At 41.0% G+C, this 14,205-nt stretch overlaps 1 protein-coding gene across 3 annotated transcripts in view; it reads right to left on the reverse strand.

Annotated features, from left to right (window-relative positions):
• Nucleotides 1-14,205, reverse strand: part of GUCY2C (guanylate cyclase 2C) — a 65,464-nt gene that overhangs the window by 23,084 nt on the left and 28,175 nt on the right. For all 3 annotated transcript variants that reach the window (XM_019545203.1, XM_019545202.1, XM_019545204.1), the window contains 7 exons: nucleotides 13,144-13,225; nucleotides 9,649-9,754; nucleotides 8,577-8,639; nucleotides 7,879-7,950; nucleotides 6,516-6,620; nucleotides 5,393-5,479; nucleotides 1,457-1,589 (listed from right to left, as the gene is read on the reverse strand). In XM_019545203.1, the coding sequence (XP_019400748.1) occupies nucleotides 1,457-1,589; nucleotides 5,393-5,479; nucleotides 6,516-6,620; nucleotides 7,879-7,950; nucleotides 8,577-8,639; nucleotides 9,649-9,754; nucleotides 13,144-13,225 (648 nt within the window). The remainder of the gene's footprint in view (nucleotides 1-1,456; nucleotides 1,590-5,392; nucleotides 5,480-6,515; nucleotides 6,621-7,878; nucleotides 7,951-8,576; nucleotides 8,640-9,648; nucleotides 9,755-13,143; nucleotides 13,226-14,205) is intronic.

The raw sequence follows: 14,205 nt of genomic DNA on the forward strand, positions 1-14,205 counted from the left end.
ATGACCCCAGCTGACTTCCTGCCCTTTGGGCAGGGGGCTGGACTCGATGATCTCCCGAGGTCCCTTCCAGCCATAATGTCTATGAAATCTATGAAATTGTAAAGCAGAATCATAACAATCAGCAACATCAGAGTCAGAATGCAATCATCATAAACATGCAGACACAGGACTAGAAGGGACTTTCTAGGTCACTGAATCCAGTCCCCTGCTATCATAATTACAATATGTAATCCAGTAATCCACCTTCACCAGTTTACTGCTCTTGAGATGCACTAGCTTTGCCTCTAAGAATAAAGTCCAAAGCCCAACAATTCTCAGTCTGCCTGAACAGCATTTACTCTTGAGTGGCTAAAAAAGATAAATGTACTGCTAATATAAAAATTAAAATAAATAGAAATAAGACAGATGTAGAATGAGGGAAACCTACGAGGAATGAGTAAAATCTTTACCCTTTCAATACCCTTTTCCTAACCACCAATTTTCCATTGCTATTACTGAAGATGTTTGTGTCTGAATATAAGAATTTTCTCTCCCCATTCTAGCCCCATGTTTTCCTCAAAGTATGTATCTCAGGGATGACACTGTGTTGTGTTTATGTCATCTCAGCTGCTTACTATATGAATGATTCAGGTATCACAACTTCACTCCAAGTTCAGTTTGGAGGAGAAAGATAGATGAGGAGAGAGGAATGCTTATTTATACCAAAATTTCTCTTGGGGATTGGCGGACACAGGGCAGAAAAACAATTATCATAATCTGATTAATGCTAGGAGAACAAAAATTGCTGTAATTCTACCTAAGGACTAGAATGACTATGGATAGTTCTTGCCAGAAAATTTTTAAGGAATGTGAAGTGTTGTGTGTTAATGTTTAAGTTATATCATGGTAAATGGCAAGATACTATGAAAATTCATGCAGTCACACCACTTAGGATCAATGATAATATCATGATATACCTATACTCCTTTCTGTCTCTCCTACAGGAGAGAGTGAGAGCCTCTTATTTACAGCTTCTGTCATCTGAACAACCTTCCTGCAGTTCACCCTCCTTTGGACTCTTTCTGTCTTTTAACATTTCAGTTTAAAACACACTTTTCTTTCCTCTCTTGCTTATATTACTTAATTGCTTTCTCTGTCTACTATTACTTGTCTGTGTGATTACATTATTTAGCTCAGCATAGTGTTTTCAGACACATTTTGTATGGAAGTTACTATACAAAATAAAGTTATACAGAATGTCATGCATTCACTTCTCTGTACTCCATATACTTGATGCATAATAGATCACAGGATATCATGTAGCTTTTCAGAGTAAATATTAACAAGGATCAGCAGACTAAAAAATGTAACCTTCTATAACATTACTATACTAGAGATCCAATGAATTTGTATAGAAGAATTCTGTGGCTGGGAGGACACAGGAAGAGGTGTCATTTTTAATACTAGTTTTGCATACCTTTTTTTGGAGGCAGAATGGAATTGCAGCCAAAATCAGTGATCTTTACCACCATGCGGCTGTCCACTACACAGTTGGTTGACTTAAGACGGCCATGAACCTCAGTTTTGCTTGAATGCAGATAGGACATTCCCTGTTATTGATGAGTGCAAGGGGTGAGAGGAGGGAAAGAAGAAAATTGTAATGACGGCTGCCAGAATTAGTAAGAATTTGGAAGTTCAACACAAGATCCAGTTATTTAAGTCTTTCAGAAGTCTTCATTAGCATAGTATCTCCACACATCAAAATGATCAATCTATTTTACCCTCACCCAGTCCAGGAATAATAATAATAATTCCAGGAGTATTATTTAGCATTATTATTATTATTATTTATATTATTAGAATAATTCCAGAAGTATTATTTTCCAAAGTCCTACTAACTGTCAGTTGGAACTTGGCAACCAAACCAGGGCTCTGAAATTCCAACACAGTTCCAGCTTCTTTAGAGTTAATCAGAGGAATGTTTTTCCTCTTGATTAACTCTCTATGATGCTGCTGTGTGCTTCTTGGTAGCTTCCCACCAATGATTAGGAGAGTTTAGAAACTTGTTTCCACTCAGGGAAGTTTATTTCATTTGCAATTTGCAACCACAGTTTTTATGATGTTTTTAGCAAAGTGACAGTTTGTATGAATATTTCACAACCTTGAAAAATACATCCCATATGTTTATTTATTTATTTAGAATGCATGAAGTTGCCTTTGCTAAAGGAAAAATCTGTCTGGGAAATCTGTATCCTTTTTGCAGACATCCACTCGCTAGAATGCCCCACAGTCAAAAACACCTAAGCAGGTCTGTTTCTGCACAGAAAAGAGCAGGCAAATGTCAATGCCAAGATTACTGGCTGGCATTCTATCACCTGAGTTATGCAGGAGGTCAGTTTATATGATGAAAAGATGGCCTTTCTGACCTTGATATTTATGAATCTATACTAGTCAATGTTTTGTACCTGAAGGTCCAGCTCCCTTGCCATGCAGGTTATGTTCAGAGCCAGTTGAACTGTTTTACACTCAGGCTCTCTCCGCTCACTATGTTTCACACACAAAGCCTGTAATTTGCACTCGCTTACTCATCACTTCTGAATCTCGCCCACTTAGCCTGAAATAAGTCAAATAAGTCATAACATTTATGTCAAAGGGCCAGAAGAGAGTAGTGTAACAGGAAAAGCAGCTACTAGGTAGCAAAAGTTAAAACAGTGGGTGGAGGACTTTAACTTATACTTATTTACATCCTCCTTTCAGTTGTTTATGCTGCTATACCTCTCTCTTCTGGTCTCTTGGTATGCAAAGTGCTGAAAACATGTACACTGAAGAGGCCGGAAGAAAGGGTACGTTATACCAGTTTAGATTCCCCCTGAATGTGGCCCCTTTTCCCTAAGCACACACATCCAAATGTCATCCTCTCAAGGGCCAGATGATAATTAAACTTCACAGTGGATTACAGAGGTTGTATGATTATGATCACTGCATGTAATCTGTTGTCTTTTGTGAAGAAACCTGCCAGGATCTGTGTGAGAGAGCTAAGATAAGTTGGGTGTGAAGCAGAGCAGAGGTAGGCTTGAACCCCAAGGACTTTCTGAGGGACTTAAGCATCCCCAGAAAACGGTTGGATCTGGTTACATGTATGTGCATTTATCATACTCCAATCTCTGGAGACTCAGCTCATACCACCCAAAGTAAAAAGCCTACTAAAACAGGCCTAGTTTGCCACCTTCAGGACCTTCTTCCTACTACTGTCCTTCTCTCATCCCCCTGCTGCCACCAGACAAGGAGTAAACCCAGTAAGACAGAAACCCTCCCTCAACTCCTGACTCCTATAAGATGATTGTGTGGTACTCTACTTGTGTCTGAGCCCCCTGGTCTGTACCCTGAGAAGACTGAGTCTTACTGGTGCATCTAAGAAGGCTCACTCTCCCTTCAGTTACTGGGGACCCATGCTTGGAAGTGGGGAGTCTGTCAGCCCTAAATGGGATTTCACAACTGCCCAAGCGAGTTAGGAATACAAGTCCCACTGACTTTTGGCTAGGATTGTGCTCCTAAATTACTAATTCACAAAGCACATACTTCAGCTTTGACACTGAAGAAGCCCTTTCAACACAGACATTTTTCTGATATAATACAAATATATTTCATTCACTTGTACAATTTCCTGCAGTTGCTCTCTTATTTGAGAAACATCAACCTTGCAACAGCAACGGTGCCCTCATGACCAGAAGGCTCAATTGCTGTAATTCCTTCTTTGCATGGCTTGTTTGTGTCACACAGAGCCGGTTCTATGCTGCTCCAGGTGGCACCCACCAGACTTATCATAAGAAAGCAAGAACATTGGGTGATGAGCAGATGCTGCTGGCTCAGACAGCCCTCTAGGCTTGCCTTGCTTCCTCCTTTTGAGCAGCAGTCAGGGGTACTGAAGTTGGGGTGCACAGGATCTAGAGATGGACAGTAGGGTTACAGGAAGTGGGTGCTGGGTTACTGAACTGCAGGGAGAAGGAATTGGGTCTGAGGAGTGTTGGGGACTGATAGTTGGGTGTTGGGGTACAGGGGAATATGAGGTGGAAGGCGGGGAATTTAGAGGTAAATACTGAGAAGGAGCTCTTCAGATATAAGGAAGGGACTGTAGTGGAGGTACTTGACAGGTAGTAATGATAGAAGTTTGTACAGTACTCACTAAGCCATTCAGCTTCCTTATGCCAAGTTCCAGGCATAATTACAAATCACTATATATTCTTGAATTTAGAACACTCCTCATAAAAACTTGTCTGAATCATCTCTATTAATATGGGTAAAATAATCTGAGGTGCTATTTCACAGAAAGGGTCCTTGTTCTTTCTGGGCTTCATGTAATGTTTACAGATGGAACAATGTCTGCCAATCATTTATGAAATCAGTGTTCAACTCAATGGGAATTCTGTAAGCATTTTACTTTGTTTGTGTATGTATAATCTCATTAGTTTGGGCACTGTACTCAGGGCCAACCTTTAGCCAGTTGATCAGTATCTGTGCGGGAGACCTGTGAAGCTCAATTGGAAAGTGTTAAAAAAAAAACCTTATTAGAACCTTTAAGAAGAAGGAGGAGTTCACAACTGTTGTTTCAAATAACACTTCATGCTGAATGTTAACTGAATGTGAAATTCTCATTAACCTGGCCACCAAACTGTGACAATTTGGATTAAGGAGATTTTAATAAAGAGTGAGATTTTCAGTATCTCATTGAAACAGACACAGAAGAATCATTCATCACAAAGACCAGGTCTGAACTGAGGCATGTAGGGAAATGGAAGAACTAGCAAAAAGAAACACCAGGAATGGGAGCAGGAAATTGATGGAGCACAAAGGAAGGGGAAGGCATAGATTATCTAATTGTGTGTGTGAAATTCTTGGGTCCATTTTTGTTTCAAACTAAACACAGGCACATTACATTTAAACCAAAACTTTCCATGCCCCCCATCCCCATCCTTCCCCTTCCAAAATGGAAATGCATATTAAACATTACTTAAAATCTCAGGCAGCTCCTGTGAAAAATGAATTTCCCATTCTAAACCTTCACTGCCTGAAATGGCTATCCCTACTGAGTGAGTTTTACCATTCTTTCAAATATTAACTAAACTATTCATTACAAAAAAATCTTAGGGGTTCTTTGGTACAAGAATGTGTGATTCTACCATTGAGAAAAAAAATTGGGGTTTTCCTATTCAAAGTCACACTGTGCTGAATCAGCAGCAAAACTCGAAATGGAACCTAAGACTCCAGTCTCCCAGGGCCTACTAGCCACTAAGCAACACCTGATCAAGAGAATACATCCTAGGAGTCATGACTTGTCCCTATCCACTATATAAGATTGCACAGGTTTAATATAAAGACAGACTTACTACTGCTTCAGTATCACCAAACCACTTACCTTGGCAATGTCATACATGACAGAGATTTTGAACTCCCAGTCCATGAAAGTGCCATCAGGGTAGGAGATCTTATCATTTAAAACATCCTGAGATGAAAAGGAGACATAAGACATTAGTCTACAGAAAGGGAAGACCAAGTGTGGGCATCCCTGCCCATCATTAATACAGTTGGAATAGTGGCACCCCTCTGTTTTACCTAAGAACTATATACACTAGGACAGAAACTAAGTGACCTGGAGGATAGAGAATGGAACATAGCTTTAGCTTACACAGAGCTACAAACAAGTGAAAACCCTATATGCAGCTCCAGTGGTTTCTAGTGGCAGAATTGAAACTCTGTGAATGTATTTTGCCCCTGTGAACACTCTCCAGATCCATCCAAGAACATGTGTCAATCCTGTCACCACGCCCTTTCTCCGTAGGACCAACTCAGAGCCCAGAAAAAAGAATTAGGTTCTTCCACTGACTCAGGAGCTATGTCCACTTATATCTGCTAAGGATTTTATTCCATCATTTCTTGCTGAATAGCACTGAAGTACAGCAGACTCAGTTAATTTGCCACTCCAAGGTAAATGCAAATAATGCTGAATTATCCTGTAGTGATCAATAATCAGGAGTTGACAATAGGGAGATGAGGCACAATGCTGGTAGGGAATCAGAACAGCAGGAAAGTAAACCATGGAAGTGAATTATGCTTGAGCAGGAGTTCCCAACCTTTTTAGACTCCAGACACCCCTGGATAGGCTTGAGGCAGCCCTCAGAAAATGCCAGATCTTCTTTTTCACTCTTGACTACAGAAAAATAATAGAGGCTGTTTTTCTCTTCCAGAAAGACCACAACTATGGATTTCTATTTGAAATCTCTGGGATTATCATGTAAACCATCTTTGTAAACCTAACAGTGCTAACATTGTCTGGCATGCATCCCATAGCAATTTTGAAAGCATCTCAAGGCACCTTATTGAGAATCACTGTTCTAGAGGCATACTAATGATAGTTTACTATAATATTATTGACTTCCCTTTTGCTCCCCTTATTTTTCCTGCCTTAGGAGCCTGTCATGTGGCAAGTTAGCATCTCTTTTTGCAATCTAATGAAGGGGGTAGCCTGTAAAATTATTTACCCGCAGTGAGCCTCTCTCACAGTACTCAATCACACCAAAGATCATCGCATCTATCTTCACAGTGCCGTAGAATTTGGTCAGGTTATAGTAGTCAATCTGGAGGAGCTGGACCAAAAACAGCATACATAGTAAACATGAAACCAATTGTCAGTGTAGGAACAGTGTAGGCTATGGAGGCTTGTGTGAAGGGGTGCTTAATCTCGGACCCTGAGCTTTCTGTATGTCAATGTGGAAGAAGAGGGTGAGCAACTACTGCCAGGCAGCTGTTATTCCAGAGCCTTTTGGTCTTCAGAGATAAAGATGGAGGTTGACTGTTGCTGGCTGCTGTAGGTCAATTCCAGATCATGCTGTGCAGTTTCCACTATTGTCCCTTCAGTAGAACCTCACAATGTCATAGTATTGACTGGGATATTCATTATAAGTGACTGAATGTTGAAAATTGAGTATATGAAAAAACTATAAAAATGCAGTGATTCTTCATGACAGCACATATTGAGTGTATTTACTTGGAGAATTTCAGTTTAGTTTTAAGTTTTTATAGCAATTCACAATGTATCTACATATAAATGCAAAAAATGTACTTAGCAAATGTGTTTTAAGAGGTGAAGTATCAAAGCCAAATCCTTCCCTATTGCTCAACTCTAAGAAAGTCAGAAGAGATATATCTATATTGTCCCGAGCTACATTTACCTCTTAATAATAGAAAATTTAATAGAATGTTTCACTATCAAATAAATAGTATGAAGTGAAGAAAAACAATGCACCTTATTTTTAAAATATGGTTTAGCAAGGTTCTATTACATTTCATTTAAATTATCTTTAACTTACAGGCCTAAAATTCAGAATCTGAACATTTGGTGAGACCCTTTAACACAAAAAGATGAACACTCATGTTTAGGGACCTACTGAATTCAAGGCAGAAGTGGGCTGCATGGCAGATCCTTTAAACTTTCAGGTTCCCCCCCCCCCACACACACACACACACCCTTCGTTGCTGATTGGCTGAGAGGCCTGGGTGTCCCTGCTGCTTGCTGCTGAGTGGCTGGGAAGCAAAAACAGTGCCATATTTAAAACTGTGGTTTTTGCCACCTTGTCAATTAGGAGCAGGTGGCAGAGCCCCTCCGCCATTGGGTAGGGAAGGAAGGGGGATGCAAGGGGGAACCTGCAAGGTTAAAGAAGCTGCCATGCAGCCAGTTTCCACTGTAAATTCAGTAGGTCCCTACTCATGTTACAGTATCTTGTGGAGTGTACACATATATACACACAGGCACAAATGAGTCTGGCTGCTGCACTTGTTGGGGAATTACTTCACTAATTGGTTTCATCCAGTCTATAATGTAGAATGTCTGCATGCAAGAATTACCTTGTTTAGTTCAATCTTTTGTTTCTCTGTGAAATTCCCATCATTGTATTTGAAATCCTTCAAGATAACTACCTGGAAAGAGAGAAATGATGGAAGGAAATCATGGATGTAACACACCAACAATCCATCTTCCCCAGCCTAGGAGCTTCATACCATATGTTACATTTCAGAAATAAACTGCTTACTACTTTTGCCCTTTGTGCATATCTTTATTAACTAATAATTAATGCAGTTATGTTACCTTTACTTACATTATGTTACCAAGATTTACTAAGTAGACAGTAAATGCTGTACTAGGCCTGACTTGGAAAGCCTTTACTCACATGTGTAGATTTTACTTCAGCAATTATTTCAATAGTTCCACTGAAATCCATAGAACTTCTCACAGAAATATGCCTACCCTTGTCCATCTAGTCCATTTATCTACCTCTTGTCACATCAAACACTGTCTATCTGGAGCAGGTCAGTGATTCACCAAGTCCAAGATTCTTCCTTTGGGAGTTGCCACTGCTAAGAGCCTGAAGAGAAAATTACCTCCTCAAGTTTTTCATAAACTCAGACAATTTTGCAAAGCTGAATGGGAACTGGGAGGTAGAAGGGGGAAATTGTTTCCTGACCTCTAAAGAGAGGTGACTGCCTTTTACAGACCTGTCTCCTTAGAGAGGGTAAGAGGAGTGCATACATTGTGGCCATCTTACTTTCTTGTCATATTTGCCTTGGCGCAGTCTCTGGGCTGTGTCGCGCCGCCTGTCTTCATCAATCTGGGAGTAAAGAAGAATCATTAGCCAGCAGTTATAACATACATCCCTAGCAAACACCAGACTGCAGAGAGAAAAAGTGATCCCAATGTGTGTCACTGTCTACAAAGGCATTTCTCTCTGTATAGCAGCTGTGAAACTCCACAGCATGCAGTCACTGTTCATGACAATCCCAAATGCCACCCAGGCCTCATCCTCTGAGAAGCACTACTGCTGTGCCCATCAGTGTTTTATAAATAGAACAAGGATCAGCATCTTTCTGGAAGGGGACATCATTTGTACTACTAGTTATGCAGGTGCTCAAGGAAAGAAACTAGAAACCAACCTTTTAGCTAATTCATAGTCATATAAGGCCTTAATGTTTGGAAAAAGAACAGGTCTTGCTTTATTAAATTGTGATGTTATTGGAGATTATGCTTTTTTCTTTTCTATACTTTCCATAAAAGTCTCAGGAGTCAGGACAGCAAGCAGCCTTTGGCCCCCAACTGGCCCTGACTACCAGAGAAGGCCTGGTGTCAGTAGACCCCAGTTGCCTGCATGAAAATGGCTGCATGGCTGTAAGCAGCTGACCTCTCAGTATTCCTGAAGGCTATTCAAAAGAACAGATGTCTCTTTCTAGCCCTGGGATCCTAATTCCTAGTTTTCAGACTCCTGTCAGCACCTGACTCCAGCCTAGATCCTGCTTTCTGACAGCTGAATCTTTGCTCCTGTCTCCAGCCTGGACCTTTGCTTCTGGCTTATCTGTTCTTGATCCCCCCTGGTTTGTGCCTCTCATTCAGGGCCTTGACTTCTGAACTTGCCTTCTCCTGACTCCCTAAATCAAGACTCTCTAGTGTCAATCCCCAATCAGCCACATCAGGCATCCTCTGACAGGAAGGTGAAAAGAAGATGAAACAGTTCTAACAGATACTTCTACCACCCTTCTCAGCAGAGTGGTCATTTTTTGTCCAGCACACATTTTTTTCAGTGAAGAGAATCAGACTATCCACTCAGAACACCAAGTCCCTCCTACCTTCAGGCTGACTTGGCTTGTCTCATTGGTCTCCAGAGGCATGATCTTGTCAGGTGGTATGTGGAACCACTTCTTCTGCCGCAGTTCATTATTTCTCCTGTACTTCCTGTGAAACAAGCACACCTGTTCAGAACATCTTGCCAAATGATGGGCACTCACTACTGAAGATTGTGAATGGGAATGTTGGACTGCTAGAGGGTGCAAACTCCTATTTTTACCTCCTCATACATCCAAAAAGAGGATGCTGGCCCTACAGCACCCAGCTGTGAGGCCATTGCCTGCTCCCCTTTCCCCTGGCTTGAGAGAAGTCTGAACTATCTGGCTTTAGGGCCAGAGATTTGGAAGTCAGAGCAACAAAGAAATGGCTAGCAAAGTTGTTGCCTCATTTTTTTCACTCCCAGACCTGAAAATTATGAGTGAGTCTGCAGTATATAACACAGTTTTTCTCCTCTGTGTTTCTAAACATGCTCTGCTGAAGTTCCAAGAGACAGATGTAGATCAGAGGATCTGCCGGAAAGAAGCTGGTTGCCCAAATGAGTTGTGTTAATCAGCAAAAACAAGAAGCCGGGGGTAGGGGTGTAGGACAGAAATAAGATGCTTGTGAATGGTCCTTGTCTCTTGCAGATTTCCTGCTAATAGCAGGGAAACAATTCTGAAAATTGGAAGATGAAATATACTGTCCCTTCCACAGGAATAGGAAGCAAATCCTGTCCCTCTCAAAAAAAGAATTACAAGGAAACTGTGAAACACATTGGAATTTTCACTGCTCTGTGCACGTCATTGCTGGGTTAGAGAATCTGGGATTCCCAAAACAGTTAGAGGGAAAGCTGAAGAACCCTGAACACAGATTAGCTGCTGAAGAATGCCTTGTACATGGGAGAATCTTGACATACATATTTCATTTTGCTAACAGAGTTTAACTGCTCCACTGCTATATGGAATGGAAGGAAATGCCCATTTTCTACAGTCCAGTTCTCTTCTGAGTCCAGTTTGGAAAATGGGGTTACCACTGTCCCATCATAACGTGTCAGTAGGAGCATCAGTCAAAATGCTAGAAAGCTATAATGCCACAGGATCTAGGACTCATACTGTGTCCCCTGCATTCCCACAATCAAAAAGGAGCTTACCTCATGATGATTAGGAAAATCTGAAGTTGTGGAAAACTCCTGTTTCCTAAGTTTAATAGACTACCCGGTGAGCCAGCAATAAACAAATTAATCCAAGAAGAAAAGAAAAAACAACTCTACTTGCTTGTAACTAAGCAAATATTGGACTGGACTGATATCTTCAATCTCTAATATTGGTTTTGTATTTTTGAGAATTCTGATTTTATTCCTACACAGAAGTCAGAACTACCCAGGGCCGTGCACAAATGTTACACATTCTATAAATGGGGTGATATGTGAGAAATCATGGGAGACTTTATTTTCTTCCTAGGAGTGCTGTTATCGTTTTTCAAGTGAGTAACTTAGTTGAGCAGGAAATGATTGCAAAATCAAATCTAGGTGCTGGAAAACTCACTTTCAGCTTACCAGCAGGCTGCTTATCAAGATTAAATTTGAAATCTATGAGACTGTCAAGGTTAGCTCACAACCAGTGTCTGCCCCAGCCAGAGCTAATGAGAACTTATCCCCAGAACTGTGCCTATGGTAACCACAGATTTGGTACAAGGAACTGCTTCCAGGTAGGTAGGGGTTTGACCGGCTGTAGGACTCAGAGGGTGCATCTACATGAAATATTTACTGTGCAGTCAGTTAATTAGCTATGCAGTAAATGTTGTGCATTTACACGTGCACCCCTGTTGGGCCACGGTAAACTAATTTACTTTGCAGCAGGCCAGGACTTGTAAATACAAGAAATATTCTGCTGCAGAGTAAAAAACTCCATAACACTGCATGTGTAGATACTGCCCCAGCTGACTGGGGCATGAGGATGCTTCAGTGCGGGGCTGCCTGCTGGCTAGTCCCATGCTGAAGCACCCTCATGCCCCAGCCAGCCCCTTCACCACACGTTGAGCCAGGGGGAATAGCTCCAAGTTGACAGGCTGACCCCTTGGACTGCCTGCCAACCAGGGCTGCTCTGACCTCATTCAACTAACTACACATGAATAAACTCCAGAGCTTATTGCACTGGAGTCTACTTCTCCCAGGTGCATGTTCAAATGGCGTGCCCAGGAGCAATAAACTCTGAAGCAATGCACTCCAGAAATTATTCATACGCATTAATTGCACATGTAGACATACCCAGGGTGGGTAATTTAATTTATAATTCTCCTTAATCTTTGATGTTTGGCTCATCTCTCTTTTCCTGTTGTTCCTGACATCTGGCTATGTCCCTAGTCCCTGCTCCTGGCCTTTGGCTTCCCTCCTGGCCTTTGGGCCATCTACATCCTAAGCTGTTATAAATGGCCCCCAAATTAGCTTTCTCTCCAGACCTGGCCCTTGCCTCAGTCCTAGCCCCAGATTGTCTCCCTAAGTGGTAGGCTTTACCTCTCATGTCCTGGCTGCCATTTGAAGTGTAAACAGGTTATTAGCTGACTGATAAATGCAAATGTATAATCTCTCTTCTTCATTGATAATCAAAGTATGATCCTCTCCAAACTCTGCCTAAACTGTTTGGGGGCTTCCCCACAAATAAAAGGTAAAGCCCCTAGAAATAGCAAAAACACCAGAGTTGATATGAAGGAATTTGCAGAAATTCCTTCCATATCAGAAGTCTTCAGAACCTGAGTCATAGGTGTGGCAGAACAGAACAGTCACCAGAGGAATAACAGTGCTCTTGGCAGCCAACCAAAGAATCTAGAAATAGGCCTTGTCAAAGTCCTGCTATTTCCTCAATGGCTCCTCCAAATAAAGACAGATTAACATTATGAATCTGTTTGCAAATTTGGCTTTAGATTTAGCAACAAAAAAACTTTCTTGTTTCTGTGTACTGTTGGCCATACATTCTGTGTACTGCTGGGTTGGACTTTTGTTTCAGCTTGGATTCAGGCATATGAAGTGTGTTATCTAACCCAGAAAGCTGGTCTCATCAAAATGGAAAGCTATTTAATGCCTGCTCCTAATCAGGTTTTCAGGTAACCTGATTTTCTCACTGCCTCTGAAATCCTTTGATCTGTGGAAAAAGTATTTTTTGAGCTAGTATAGGTAGAAAGTCAGTGTTTCTGAAACCTCCAAAATGGATGACCCTGAATCTTGTGAACATGAGAAATAGATACAGTGGAAATGGGTTGAAATGTTCTTGTCTAAGAATGGATGTTTATAATAGATATCTATCTCTAATTTTTTCATCGTGATAGAAGTTGTACTGAAATCTAATCAGAAAATGTAATCATAAAAAGAGAGCATAAGCTAGCTCTAAGAGCAGGCTCATTGTGGGAAAACAATGAGAGGCAGAGTAGCTCCTCAAGACACTGACACCAGAACTTTCGGGTGTTTTGATTTGTATCATGATACAAGACTGAAGCAGCAGAAGGAGGGGAGAAGAAATTGGTACCTCAGCACCAGTAGAGCGATGACCAGAATCAGTATTACAACCCCTGTGAGTGTAAAGACAGCAATAGTCAGGATGTGTGGGCCTGTAAAGGAAAGAAATGGGAAAGTAAACAATCTTAAAGAACAGTGAGAAAAACCATTGTATTAAAACACACACACAAATTAGAGCTATAAGTGTAACTGGGTGGCAACTCATCTTAGAATCACTGACTAAATCCAGAAACAACCTTACAGTTGACGTGGTGCCTGTCCCCTTTCACCACCAAAGAGAAGTGGAAGCCTGAACAGTGCTGTCCCATGTCACCAGGCAAAGAGTGTGCTTTCATTTGTGACACAGGTCCATGTGAATATAGTGGCAGTAGGTTTCAGTTCCAGCTAGAAGAAGCTTCCAGATGTTCTCATCATTAAAGAGAAACGGTCAAGCAATCTAGGATCACAACCTAGTATTTGCTAATAACTATGTCTTAAAAAACAAAGGGGCCACGGTTAGTGGAAGCTAAGCAGGGGTTTGATGATAGCCATTTGGAACTTATGTCCTATTTTAGATACGTAGATGTAGGCATACAACCCCTTTCGTAGATCTAGGCCATAACTTCTTGGCCTTGGTTTTGTTTTGTGTGTCAAATCCCCCAGCCCTCCACTTCTTCATTCAGGAATCAATATCCTTGCTCATAAATACCCCAATAATAATAAGCTACAGTGGAAAATGTTCAGCATGACAGCACTTGCCTCCATCTAAAAGGCAAAATATCAGCCCTCCAATAAATAAATCTGTCAAGTGACTACATATGAGGTATAAAAAGGCACTTCCCTGCTGCTCCCCTGAAACTTGAATTTAGTTTGTAATAATGCACGTGTTTCCAAACTTCCTTTAAAAAAAGAAAAAAGACTGGCTGATATTTGAAATGGGAATATCACTGTTGTGCCAATCTTTTTCCTTGGGTTCTGCTACCATCTGGTGTCCACTAGCATTATAGCATGCAAGAAGGAACTACAATACAAATTAACAGTGTGCATTTAGTAAGTTCATACAGAACCAGAAAAAAATGTTTATGTTGAAATA

This window comes from Crocodylus porosus, unplaced genomic scaffold (genome assembly GCF_001723895.1).
Source record: "Crocodylus porosus isolate Cpor-Errol unplaced genomic scaffold, CroPor_comp1, whole genome shotgun sequence".
Taxonomy (NCBI): domain Eukaryota; kingdom Metazoa; phylum Chordata; order Crocodylia; family Crocodylidae; genus Crocodylus; species Crocodylus porosus.